The following is a 14,394-nucleotide window of genomic DNA, read 5'->3' on the forward strand; positions in this document are numbered from 1 at the left end:
TGCCCAGAGGAAAGGAATGACAGCAGATACTCCAGAAAAGTAAAAGTAATATGTCTAAAATGTCATTTGAACAACTAACAAATTGAAATTGTGGTATTTGTTATTATTAGGTATGGAATTTCCTGAAGAAAACTGCATGGAAACCATTTTAAAAAGTGATTCAGAGTTAACTGATTTTTCTTTCAGCTCTCTTTAAATTACATTAAAATTCTCTTCCCACAGAGGTTTACTGAGTAAATACCTCTTATATTGCTCAAAATGAAGTTCACCAAAAATAAAGACAGGACCCTATGCAGAAGGTTCTAGTGTAGCTTTATTTATTTAGAACTGTGTAGAGTTGTCCTCTTTCTATCATACATATATTATACAGTAATATTCAAATACCTATACTAACATAACTTAACTTACTGATCCATTCTAATACTGAACACAGACTAATTCTATAATAACAAAAAAAAACAAAGCCAGTGAGTTCATCTTAGAAAATTTAAATTCAGGCCATTATTTCACAATTTGGAAATCTGAGTAATCCAACTTTAAGATGACTTTCTCATTCCTGAAGTTTGCTCTGTCGATGTGTGATTTGGGACTTCCTTTTGTCTCAAGCCATTCCTGCATAAGACGCACTTTGGAGACCGGACCTTGCAATTGTCCTTGCACTGTGCCCTGGTCAGTGTTCTGGACCCAGCCAACCAATCCCAGCTTTTTACCCTCAGCCTAAGGGAAAGAAAAATACAAGAGAGAGTAAAATCCAGTGAGATTGGACAAAACAGTGAGACTACAATCTGTTGCCAGAATCTTGGCCTAGAATCAAGCCACTGAAACTAATTTGATGTTGTCCAGAACAGTCAAAACAGAACTACAGCAAGGAGAATCTCATTGACCTTAACATGAAGTGTTGGCCATTTGACTCCACTTCCTTCTTCTACCCTATAAAACCTAGGCACTAGAAATTTTCACTATATAGTCAATTTGGTTAAGTACTAAAGACTTAAGTACTAACACAAATCAGATGCTTTCAAAACCATTCCCTAAGGCTAATTGTTGTTAGGATACTGGGCTGAATCTTGCTCATTTTTCCTTCTCCTAATCAAGAATCTAGTGGGTATATTAAATAGAAAAAGCATGAAGTTATCTGATCCTTCTCTTTGTCTTCAGCCAAGACCACACCTAAACAAATCCAGATGAATGAGTGTTCATTGTATCTTTAGAGATCATTATTTCCTGGGCAACACATTCATTTGTTCTCACTTTAGAAAAATTGTCTAATCCAAGGTATTTATGTTATATCCAAAGTCCACTTTCTGTCCTCCTAGAGAAGGAAAAAGCATGTAGTGATCAGTCTCTGAACATCAAAGTTTCATGAGACTACATACCTATTAGGTTTTCACTTGACTTTCTTCTCTTCTGTCTAAATAATCACACCTTTAAAGTAGAATAAGTCTATCAAGACCATCTAATCATTGTAGTTGCTTTTCTCTTAGTCTTTCCAACATTTTTTCCTCTAAGTCATGAAACTGTGGAATGACTGAAAAACTGGGAGAGGTAGCAATGTTTAGAGATAAATTTTTTTGGAAAAATTTGCAAGCAGAAATATTAGAAAAGTTATCATTAAAGTAACTTATCTAAATGGAAAGAATCGGATTACAAAAGAAAATGGGAGTTACCATGACTGCATGCCCAAATGCCAGAGGAGTGACCTAGCAAATATGGGAAATTGCTGCAGTTGGCCAAAGAAAATGTTATGCACAGCAAAACCATGTTTGATGAGAAACTAAAGTATCTATCAAATCAGTTATGTTCAAAGCAAAGACATGTTTGTATAATGAACAAAAAGAGACTGCAGTTAAATAACAATTTAAGGGATACAGGGGAAATTAAGGAAGGAAAAAAAAAATAGAAGATACCCACAGCACATATTAAGTGCCAAAGATGGGGGTCATAAAAAAAGGATGCAGAGAATAGATTTTAAGGAAGACTACATCCAATTGACTTTGTGTAACAATTGCACTCTTCTGCTTCAAATTAACCTAGGAGAACTGGCTACCCCCAGCTCTTTCAAGTTAACTCACATGGTAACTAGCTATAATAACGATTATATTGAATTTTGAGCAGTAGTTTATAAAGTCAAATAGATATACTTTTTAAAGATTTTGTTTATTTGATTGAGAGAGAGAGAAAGCATGAGCAGGGGGAAGAGCAGAGGGAAAGGGAGAAGCAGGCTCCCCACTGAGTGGGGAGCCAAGGACATGGGGCTCAATCCCATGACCCTGAGCTGAAGGCAGATACTTAACTAACTGCCCCTCCCAGGTGCCCCTCAAGTAAATCTTTAAATTGCAATGTGATTTATCTGAACTCTTAAGAGTGAAAAAAACACCCCCAAATGTGACTGGTATTGAGGATGAGAATTTCCGGTAGGTTGTTTTGTATTTTGTTTTTTCTTAAAGATTTTATTTATTTATTCATGAGAGACACACACACACAGAGAGGCAGAGATACAGGCAGCGGGATAGCAGGCTCCATGCATGGAGCCCGACGTGGGACTCGATCCTGTGACTCCAAGAAGATCACACCCTGGGCCAAAGGCAGGCGCTAAACCACTGAACCACCCAGGGATCCCCCTCCGGTAGGTTTTAATTGTGCATTTGATTCTGTTCTTTTTTTTTTTTTTTTTTAGGATTTTATTTATTTATTAATGAGAGACAGAGAGAGAGAGGCAGAGGGAGAAGCAGGCTCCATGCAGGGAAGCCCGACGTGGGACTCGATCCAGGGTCTCCAGGATCACACTCCGGGCTGAAGGCAGCGCTAAACCGCTGGACCACCGGGGCTGCCCTGATTCTGTTCTTATTTTGAAATGATAGTATAATGTTGCTGACTCGTGTTCCATTTTGAATATCTAAATAAGCAAGTAGTGTTTGTTCCTAAGAAAAATCCAAAAAGGCTAATCTTCCTCATAATCATATTCTGGAAACATTATTTTAAGGAACATAATCACCAATTCCAGTTTCAATCTAAAAAGAAAGTCCCTTCAGATCAATAACCTAGACTTCCAACTTAGGAAGCTAGAAAAAGAAGATCAAGCCAAATTCCAAACAAGCAGAAAGATAAAAATAATAAAGATTAGACTAGGAGTTAATAAAATAAAGCATAGAAAAAAAGAGAAAAATCAATGAAACCATAAGTTGGTTCTTTAAAAAAGATCAACCAAATTGCCAAGTTTTTAGCTAGACTGATAAAAAAAGAGAGAGAAGGCTCAAATTACTAAAATCAGTAATGAAAGAGGGGACAGTACCACTAACCTTACAAAAATGAAAAGGATTATAAGGGAATACTATAAACAATTGTGTGCCAACAAATTAGATAACTTAGATGAAAAAGGAAAATTCCTAAAAAGACTCAAACTACTAAAACTGACTCAAGAAGAAATAGGCAATCTGAATAGACCTATAACAAGTAAAAAGATTGAATTAGTAATTTAAAACTTCCCACAAAGAAAAGCCCAGAACTAGATGGCTTCACAGGTATACCAAGTGTTTAAAGAAGACTCTTTGACCAATCCTTCACAAACTCTTCCAAAAAACAGAAGAAAATTCCCAAATCATTCCGTTAAGCCAGTATTGCCCTCATATCAAACTTAGGCAAAGACATCACAAGAAAAGAAAACTATAAACTAATATCACTTATGAATATAGACACAAAACTCTCCCACAAAATATGAGCAAATCAAATCCAGCAACATATAAAAAGGATGGCACACCATGATTCATCCCAGGAATGAATGGTCAGTTAAACAGAAAAATCAATACACCATAGTTTAAAAATCACATTTTTAAAAAAAGATTTTATTTATTTATTTGACAAAGCAAGCGAGCACAAGCAGGAGAAATGAGTGGCAGAAGGCAAGGGAGAAGCAGGCTCCCAGAGAACCTGATGTGGGGCTCAATCCCAGGACCCTGAGACCATGATCTGAGCAGAAGGCAGACACTTAATGGACTGAGCCATCCAGGTGCCCCTAAAATTCATATTACTTAAAACACAATATTAATAAATAAAATAAAATACCATATTAATAAGTGAAACAAAACAGATGATCAACTCATTAGATGGAAAAAAATTGACAAAATCCAACACTCAAACTGGGAATAAAAAGGAACATACTCACCCTGATATAGAAAGCATCTGTGAAAAACCCACAGCTCACATCATACCTAATGGTGAAAGACTGAACAGTTTCTCCCTATGAGCAGGAGGAACAAGACAAGTGGCTCTTGCCACATTTATTCAATATTATACGGGAGGTTCTAGCCAGGGCAGGGAAAAAGAAATAAAAGGCATTCGGAGAACACACTTTGCATGACCTCAATCTTTTAAAATTCATTAATACTTTAAAAATGAAATAAAACAACAACAAAAAAAACACAATAAGATACCATTTCATACTCACTAGAATGGCCCTAATAAAAAAGACAATAACAGTTGTTGACAAGAATCTAAAGAAATTGAATTCTCACACATTTTTAGAGAGGATATACATGGTACAGCTGCTTTGGAAAATAGTTTGGCAGTTCTGTAAAAAGTCATACATAGACTTACTAGGTGACCCAGCAATCTACTCTTAGGTATATATACCCAAGGGGATTGAAAATGTTTACATAAAAACAAATATATAAAGGTTCACAGCATCATTATGCTGTGAATAATTAGATATTATATATCTAATTTATAAATTAAACTTTATCATTAGTAGGTCTGTATAGGAAAAAACATAGTATATATAGGGTTTGGTACTAACCACGGTTTCAGGTAATCACTGGGGGTCTTGGAATGTATCACTTGCAGATAAGGGGGGCTAGTATACTGATACATGCTATGATATGAATAAACCTCGAAAACATTATGTTAAATACAGCAAACTCAAAAGACCACATATTGCATAATCCCATTTATATTAAATGTCCAGAATAGGCAAGTCCATAGAGACAGAGATGAAGTTAATGATTGCCAGGGGCTGCAGAGGGATGGGATTTCTTTTTGGGATAATGAAACATTCTGGAATTAATGCACAACTTTGTGACTACACTAAAAACCACTAAATCATACACTTTTATTTAAAAGGGTGAATTTTCCAATCAAGAAATGGGCGGAAGCCATTTCTCCAAAGAAGACATACAAATGGCCAACAGACACATGAAAAAAATGCTCAACATCACTTGGTATCCGGGAAATACAAATCAAAACCACAATGAGATACCACTTCACACCAGTCAGAATGGCATGAATGACAGATGTTAGCGAGGATGTGGAGAAAGGGGAACGCTCTTTCACTTTTGGTGAAAATGCAAGTTGGTGCAGCCACTCTGGAAAACAGTATGGAGGTTCCTCAAAGGGTTGAATAAATAGAGCTACCCTATGACCTAGCAACTGCACTACTGGGTATTTACCCCAAAGATACAAAGGTAGTGATATGAAGGGGCACCTGCACCCCAATGTTTATAGCAGCAATGTCCACAATAGCCAAACTATGGGAAGAGCCCAGATGCCCATCAACAGATGAATGGATAAAGAAGATGTGGTATAGGGACACCTGGGTGGCTCAACCATTAAGCGTTTGCCTTTGGCTCAGGGTGTGATCCCAGGATCTGGGATCGAGTCTCGCATAGGGCTCCCTGTAAGGAGCCTGCTTCTCCCTCTGCCTATGTATCTGCCTCTCCCTCATGAATAAATAAATCTTAAAAAAAAAAAAAGATGGTGTGGTATAAATATACCACGGACTACTATTCAGCCATCAAGGAAAAATGAAATCTTGCCATTTGCAATGATTTGGATGGAGCTAGAGGATATTATGCTAAGTGAAATAAGTCAATAAGAGAAAGACAATTATCGTATGATCTCACTCATATGTGGAATTTAAAAAAACAAAACAGAGGATCATAGGGCAAGAGAGGAAAAAATAAAACAAGATAAAATCAGAGATGAAAACAAACCATAAGAGACACTTAATCATAGGAAACAAATTAAGGGTTGCTGAGGGGAGGGGGAATGGGGGTATAGGGTGACTGGGCGATGAACATTAAGGAGGACACATGATGTAATGAGCACTGGGTGTTATATAAGACTGGGTATTATATAAGACTGATGAACCACTGATCTCTATCCCTGAAACCAATAATACACTATATGTTAATTGAATTTAAACAAAAATTTTTAAAAGTGTTAATGATACAGAAAAAAGGGGTGAATTTTATGAGATGTCAATTATATTTCAACTTTTTATTTTTTTTTTAATTTTTTTAATATTTTTTATTTATTTATGATAGGCACACAGTGAGAGAGAGAGAGGCAGAGACACAGGCAGAGGGAGAAGCAGGCTCCATGCACCGGGAGCCCGACATGGGACTCGATCCCGGATCTCCAGGATCATGCCCTGGGCCAAAGGCAGGCGCCAAACCGCTGCACCACCCAGGGATCCCATATTTCAACTTTTTAAAAAGTCCCTTTGAGTATTCTCATCATTCATTCTAGGAATGAGTGATTGATGATATTGAATTAAGAGGCCAGATATCAACATACAAAGAGACTGTCATGAAAGAAAACAACTGTTGAAATGAACACATAAATGACTGTAAGTAATAAGGAATAAGCTCCAAGTCTAATGAAAAAGAAAAAGAGATGGTATTTTCCTTGCAGTTTTCCAAATCAATATTTGTTGCCTGCATTCTTTTATTGTCTCTCTGAACTGGGGGGTGTGGAGACAGTAGAGAAAGATGGGCTATCTTACTGTCTTGTCCTTTTCCCTCAAAAACTTTTTTTCCCTCAAAAACTTCAATTAATCTTTGAAGCTGTCATCCCCATTTACTAAGTCACAGGAATTTACCCTGCATAATTGGTACCAAAGCTAACTGCAACATAACTTTTGCTATGACTTTTCAAGAATTCTTTCTTTTTAAAAATATTTATTTATTTATTTGAGAATGAAAGAGATAGTAAGAGACAGAATGAGCAGGAAGGAGAGGGAGAAGCAGGCACCCCACTGAGCAGGAAGCCTGATGTAGGGCTCAATCCCAGGACCCTGGGATCATGACCCAAGCCAAAGGCAGATGCTCAACCGACTGAGCCACCCAGGTGCCCCCAGCAATTCTCTTTCAACAAGCACTTCATATATGAGTATGAAACAGGAGGAAATGATTTGCAAGTGATTGGAAAAAAGAGGTAATGACATGTAACATTCATATTTCAAAGATTGCAGGGTTGAATTTTATGTGCCACAGTACCAGGAACGGGACACTTGGAAAGCTCTGCAATCTTGACTCATTATCTTTGGGGTTGGCCATACATGAAGAAGGCAAAAGCCAGATATCCCTTTGACAGAGACAGAAGGGATATTGAGATTGCAATTATGTGTGCATGTCGTGGGAAGATTAGTGACAATAAGGCCATCATCCATGGTTAGTTCATCCGCACAATTACTCCACAACACTCTACTAGGAACACTAGATCCACATCCAGTGTCACCATTACCTACCCTGGAATAGATAGAGTATTTTCATTAGAAAAGCTTTAGCCCGGAAAGGTAACTCTTCTTCCAGAGCCATAATAAGCAGAAAGAAATTGAGTGGGGGAATGGGCAAGGTTGACGAAGTGAAAGAGGTCTGAAGAAAATGCAGCAGCCTCCTACAGAGGAAGCAATTACATATATTTCATAAACATCATGAGTTCATCTAAACGCCCCCGATCCAGGCGCCTGAGTGGCTCAGTCAATTAAGTGTCTGCCTTTGGCTCAGGTCATGGTCCCTGGGACCTGGGATCGAGTCCTGCATTGGGCTCCCCGTTCAGTGGGGAGCCTGCTTCTCCCTCTCCCTCTGCCTCTTTTCCTCCCTTGTGCTCTCTCTCTCAAGTAAATAAATAAAATCTTTAAATGCCATCTGATCAACGTTGTCTTTCCTACAAGAATCGTGATCTGGTTTGATAAGACCACAACAGGGAGAACTGGGGATGCCCTCAATTCCCCTTGGGAAGAGAGAAGCTCATTAATATGTGTCTGGTATTCTGGTACCCCCATCAGAAACGAACGATGACAACAGCACATGATTCTGCCATTTACATTGTCTTTCGTCCACTCCATAGCATTTTCATCCCCACTGCTCTACAAACCACCATGCAGCTACTAGATAGCCAGTTTCCCCCAATGCACATTTGTCAGGAACACTGTCTCTTGTTCCCATGCAGGTAACGTAGGTATGTCCCCAAAGCCTGTAGGACACATACCTGAGTGTACTTGCGGAAAAACACCCCTTGGACCTTCCCAAAAATTTCATAATCCACTGATATCAGGGTGTCCCCTTCTGCCATGTTCATGCCCACACCTGTCAGAGACCAGAAAAGCAGAAAAGCAAAGGACTCGTTATCCTATTCCAGGACCTCAAATCCCAAGGAAGAAAGGGTCAGACCCACACTTCTCCATCTGTAACCACTGCGACCTTTCCCTGACATTGTGGTCCTCGAACTTCAGAGCACGTAAGCGGATACGTCCAGCGCGGGCGTGCTAAGACAGGAAGACACCTGGGCTGAGAAGCTTGGGGTCGCAAGTGCCCACAGAGTCCCCTTTGGGGCAGTTACCTGCTTATTCATTTGCCTCCCTATACCTATCCCCGTCCGGCTCCCTCTCCATCCCTTCCTCTTCCCACGGACCCAGCTTCCACTGGCCACCAGAATCCCCTTCTACTAACATTTTAGGGGTATCGAATTATGGACACGCTACGGGGCCCCTTGCTAGGCTCACCCTCCTCGTCCTCCTCTCGGGCGTTCAGGGCAGCACGGCCGACCAGCACGCCAACGGTTCCCACTGCAGGGTAGCCTCGGCGCCCGGAAGCCTAGAGAGCGGCCCTTCCTTCGCTGTCTCTCATGCCCATCATCTGCGCCGACCAATCAGAAGTGGAAAAGCTCAGCCAGAGCCCGCCTAGGGGGTGGGGTTTCCAAATACGGTTGTCTGGGAGCACTGGCAAGCCTAAGGTTGGGGATCTGTCCAGAGTCTAGGCGCTGATTCTACAGACCCAGGCCTCACCTCACCTCGGTCACTAAGCGCAACCCTTTTCTCTTTTTCTGGAAAAAGACGTAGATGAAGAAGCACCTGAAATAAATTCAACCACTCAACAACTATTTACTGAAAGGCTTCTGTGTGCCAGGCACACTTTTAGGTGGTTGACCTACATTAGTGGACAAAAAGGATCACTGGCCTGGATAAACTTAAAATCTGGGGATGGGAAATAGACAATAAACATTGAATACACAAACACATAAATTGAATAGGACACATACAGGCATACCTGGTGTCACTGCACTTCACAAATATGTTTTTTACAATTGAAGGTTTGTGGCAATCCTGCATTGGTGAAGTCTAACAGTACCATTTTTTTCCAACAGCATTTGCTCACTTTGTGCCTCTGAGTTGCACTTTGTTTTTTTTTTGTTTTTTGTTTTTTTTTTAAGATTGTATTTATCATTCATGAGAGAGACAGAGAGAGAGGCGGAGGCATAGGTAGAGGAAGAAGCAGCCTCCCTGCCCAGAGCCTAATGTGGAATTTGATCCCAGGACCCCGGAATCATGACCTGAGCCGAAGGCAGATGCTCAACTGCTGAGCCACCCAGACATTCCTCTGAGTCACACTTTGGTAATTCTCACAATATTTCAAACTTTTTTTCTTTTCTAAATTTTTTTGAGAGAGAGAGAGGAGCATGAACAGGGAGGAGGGGATGTGAAGCTCAATCCCGGGACCCTGGGACCATGACCTGAGCCAAAGGCAGATGCTTAACTGACTAAGCCACACAGGTGCCCCAAACTTTTTCATCCTTATTATATTTTTATAATACATCATATATATTTCACCATTATTATATATAAAAAGGTATGTACCTTTTTAAAGACATAATGCAAATGCATACTTAACAGACTACAGTAAAATGCACTGGGAAACCAGCATATTTAAGTTATATTTCTATTTGACTCACTTTATTGCAATATTCACTTTATTGCAGTGATTGGAATAGAGCCCACAATGTCTCTGAAGTATGCTTGTACCTTTCTGCCCTTTTTCTTTCACATCTCCTCAAATTTGGGGTCATGCCCCAGTCTGGAATTGTTAGCAAGGGAGGTAAGTGAATGGGAGGTCCCAGAGGACATTATTCCTCCTTTTGTGCTTATGGAAGCTACCCACCAGATTCTACCTTACTAAGAAAACTCCAAATAATGCTTACCTAAATCGATTGATCACAAGCACAAGCAAAATAACCCATGGCTCCAGAATCACAATTGAATCAATCAAGGACACCTGGTGACTCAATAGTTGAGCGTCTGCCTTGGGCTCAGGGCATGATCCCAAGGTCTGGTATAGGGATCGAGTCCCGCATCAGGGTCCCCATAGGGAGCCTGCTTCTCCCTCTGCCTCTGTGTGTCTCTCTCATGAATAAATAAATAGAATCTTTAAAAAACATTGAATCAATCAGTCTAAGCCAAATGACCAAAATCCATGAATTTCTTTTGAGAAAAGAGAATTGTTGACAGAGTTGTGGCTGATGATTGTTAAAAGTACAATCATCTTGCAAGCATTTGAATCCAGCTACTCTGATGATTAAGAATATATGAAGGAAAACTGTGGTGTTTACTGTTCCTCTGTGGATTGCTTTGTATGCATTATGTCCCTTCAGAATATAAGACTCCATTTGTGAATATGCCAGGTGGGCAGACTTGGTGAGGTGAGATGGATTTGCAGTGGAAGCCATAAAGATTCATCACTTCACTTGTCCCCCCACTGAAAAGTGAGGATCCAGATCCTGAAGAATCATATAACCTTAGTGCTGGAGTGGGGATGGGGTGGGAAGCTGGATTGAATGTTATGCTTGGCAATATTTGAAAATAATGCTAAACATCCGGTTGATGTTATTTCTTTCTCTAAAACTCATTTTTATTTGTATTTTATTTTTTAAAGATTTATTTATTTTAGAGAGAGAACATGAGTGGGAGGGGGAGAGGGATGGAGAATCTCAAACAGGCTTGATCTCATGACCATTACTGGGATCACGACCTGAGCTGAAACCAAGAGTTAGACACCCACCCAAATGCGCCGCCCAGTTGCCCCTAAAATTCATTTTAAAAAACCTAGTTTCTCAAAAGATTTTAAAAAACTATTGTCTACTAATATGGGACACTGTAGGATATACAAAGATGAATGATATGTAATCTTTGTCCTCCAAGCGTTTTTCTTTAGTATAAGGGACAAATATGCATGCAAATAATGACAGTAAAATGCACAACATGCTAGTCAATTCCATGAACATCCACTGAGAGCTCCTCATGAGTCAGCCCTGTTCTACAACAAGAACAGAAAATACTTGAGAGCACAAAAAAGCAAAAAGATTTATTCTGACTGGGAAGATTGGGCAAGTGTTCTTGGAGGAAGTAGCACAATGTCCAAGGTTACACAACCACAACCAGTAAGTAAGTGATGGAGCTGGGATTATTTCCAAACAGTCTGAATATGGAGCCCCCTTCCGTAAATGCTATGCTCTACTACCTCCCAGTGCATGGAACTTGGGTCAAGGTAATTCCACTGATCTACAAAAGTGGAAGAAAAAGAAGAAAAGAAAAAAGAGAAGAGAAGAGAAGAGAAGAGAAGAGAAGAGAAGAGAAGAGAAGAGAAGAGAAGAGTAAGTGTGGGTGGTCAGGTGTGACCAGACCAAGGATTAACCCTGGCTGCACATAACTGCAACAGCGGAAGCTTTTAAAAATACCAATACCCAGGTCTCACCACCAGAAATTGCTTTCCGGGGAGTCCTAAAACTTAGCTAGGGTTGCCATACACTGGGCTAGACTCTGGGGAGGCAGGGCTGGAAAGGTAGGCTGGACCTAATCTGGCAGATTGAAATACCATGTTAAATTATGTGTTTCAACTTGAATGTAAAAGTAAGGAAGGTATAGGTAAAGAAGAAGCTGTAGGAGAACCATGGGGGTCAGAGATATTTAAGATTAATTACTCTGGCGGCAACATAAAAAATGAGGTTGAGGAGCAGATGTTGAAGGCAAGAATAGCAAGAGAGTGACGCTGTCCCAAAGAAAAGTGAGGAAGAACTCACCAAGGGCAGTAGAAATGCAAAGGAACAATCATATTTGGGACATTGCAAAGTAAATTAAGCAGAGTCTGCTGACTAATTAGACAGAAGGGGTGACAAAGAGGGAGTGGTGCGGAGCGCCTGGGTGGCTCAGTTGGTTGGGCATCTGCCTTTGGCCTGGGTCATTATCCCGGAGTCCTGGGATGGAACCCCGCATCGGGCTCCCTGCTTGGTGGGAAGTCTGCTTCTCCTTCTCCCTCTCTCTCTGTGCTGTGTGTGTGTGTGCGCTCTCTCTGTGTTCGCTCTCTCTCTGTGTCCGCTCTCTCTCTCTCTGTGCTCTCTCTCAAATAAATAAATAAATCTTTAAAAGAGGGAGTGGTGCAAAATAACTGATGCTTTCAGCACACATGAGAACACTGGACAAAAAGTAGATGGGGAAATGGGGAGATGATCATGAGTTTGTTTTCTGTCTTATTGAATTTGAGTTTCCTGGGGAATATTCATGGTGGAGGTGCTAAATGGGCAGCTAGAAATTTGAGTCTGTAATGAAGGAGAGAGCCCTAGGCTGAGTATCATTTAAACATAAGAGAGACCTGACATTTCAGCATTTGGTTGAAATCATTAAAGAAGAGAATGCCTGGAACTGTGTGTATATGAGAAATAAGAGGGTTTTGGAGAACACCTAAATTTGGTGGGCAGGCAAAGAAAGGACATAAATGCCCGAGACCTGGAAGAAGATGAAGCAAAAATATGAAAGAAGAAACCAAGAAGGCGAAGGAGCAAGTGAGAAGAGAGTTCCAAGGGAGTGAAAAATCAATGATGGCAAATGAGTAGGCTAAAGAAATAGGAACTTTTGTCTTTGGCCATTGGGAAGTCACCAACAGCCCAGCAGTTAAATAAAATGGAAAGGGTGGAAGCCGGACAACAGTGGACTGGACACTAAAGGGCAGATGAAAGAATGAGGACCACAAATGTATAGCTGTCTATTAAGAAGGCTTGAGGAGAAGAGGAGAAATCCATGAGACCCTAAGATGAGAGGCAGCAGGCCATGGGAGATGAGGTTTGCTTTGCAGGGCAAAGTTAAACATATTTTAAAACCAAAGAGAAGGAGTATGTGGATAGATACAACTCGAAGTGAATAAGGTGGAGGGGTAACGTGATGGAGTCAAGTCCAGGAGGGTACAGAAAGGGACTGATTCAACAGACCACAAGGAAAGAGAAAGATTTTCTTTTTCCTCAGACACCAGAGGGAAGGAATTCAGGATGAAGGGAGGCACTCTGGGCAATTCAGCCAGACTGGAGGGGAGCTGCAGGAGTTGATGACAGGCAGGCCAGATGCTGACATAATTAGGGCCTGGAGTGTAGCGGGAAATGTCTGAAACTGCAGAGAGAGAAGGCAGTTGAGTCAGCTATGAAAGAAAATAAGGAATCAAAGGACTGGCCCGGAGGAGGGCCCACCAAGGAATGTCTCTGTAACATGTAAAGCTGTAATAATGACATGCTGAAGCATCAACACCGACTACTGCTGTCCATTTTATGTCCCAAGTGCATGAATCTTTTTGAGTAGTTACAGGAAAAAAGTAAACCGCCTGTTCCAAACATCTTACACAAACGAACTAAAGCATGAAGACAAATAAACCCCTTTCTAATGTTAACAAGTCACAGAATGTCGCTCAGCGCTGAGGACCAGGTTACACCGATCATTTTCAATCCGGTAGTTAACTTTATTATCGTTACACTTGGCTGAGTCACCGTTGGGCCTCACGAAGAGACGGGCCAGGGTTACCACGTGAGAGCAAAACATCATATCAAAATAATTAGATTGGCTACGAAAACTACCTCGGAAAAGACCCTGGGCGGCACAACTTCGCCGAGCAGCTGACGTCCGACCGCAAGCTCCCAACTGCGGGCTGGGACGGGCGGGAGGGGCCGCACACCCGGGGCCCGCACGGGGCAGCCGAGCGCGCTGAGCAAGGCGACCAGCAGGCCCCCTGCCGCCGGCCGGGCGGACGCCGCAGGCCTGCACCGCGACTCCCGGGCCCTTCCCGGGGCTCCGACTCTTGCCAGAGAAGGGCACGCCCCAGGGGCTGGGAGCATCGTTCTCAGAAAAACACACGTTCTTTGATGGAGCCCCAGAAACGCCTCTCCCGCCCCCTCTCCCGTTCCCCAAGGGCAGGGCGGGACGGAGCCACGGAGTCGGCGGGACACCGGGTCAAGGGACACTCGCCCTGGCCACACCCCCGTCGCGGGCGCCTCGGGGCCGTGCGCGGGGCTGGGTGCGCACGCGCTCGC

General features: G+C 41.6%; 1 protein-coding gene across 3 annotated transcripts; it reads right to left on the reverse strand.

The window, feature by feature from the left end:
• Window positions 1–295: 295 nt before the first annotated feature.
• ACYP1 (acylphosphatase 1) lies at window positions 296–14,317 on the reverse strand. 3 transcript variants are annotated; one of them, XM_072839389.1, is made up of 3 exons: window positions 13,942–14,317; window positions 8,266–8,363; window positions 296–717 (listed from the first exon to the last, which is right to left on the reverse strand). In XM_072839389.1, exons 2-3 carry the CDS (start codon window positions 8,353–8,355, stop codon window positions 502–504), a joined length of 306 nt encoding a protein of 101 aa, XP_072695490.1. In that variant the 5' UTR covers window positions 8,356–8,363; window positions 13,942–14,317; the 3' UTR covers window positions 296–501. The 3 variants fall into 3 exon arrangements, with proteins under 3 accessions (XP_072695490.1, XP_072695489.1, XP_072695491.1); XM_072839388.1 differs by lacking the exon at window positions 13,942–14,317 and adding an exon at window positions 8,780–8,935; XM_072839390.1 differs by lacking the exon at window positions 13,942–14,317 and adding an exon at window positions 8,727–8,810.
• Window positions 14,318–14,394: the final 77 nt, after the last annotated feature.

Source organism: Canis lupus, chromosome 9, assembly GCF_048164855.1.
Source record: "Canis lupus baileyi chromosome 9, mCanLup2.hap1, whole genome shotgun sequence".
Lineage (NCBI taxonomy): Eukaryota > Metazoa > Chordata > Mammalia > Carnivora > Canidae > Canis > Canis lupus.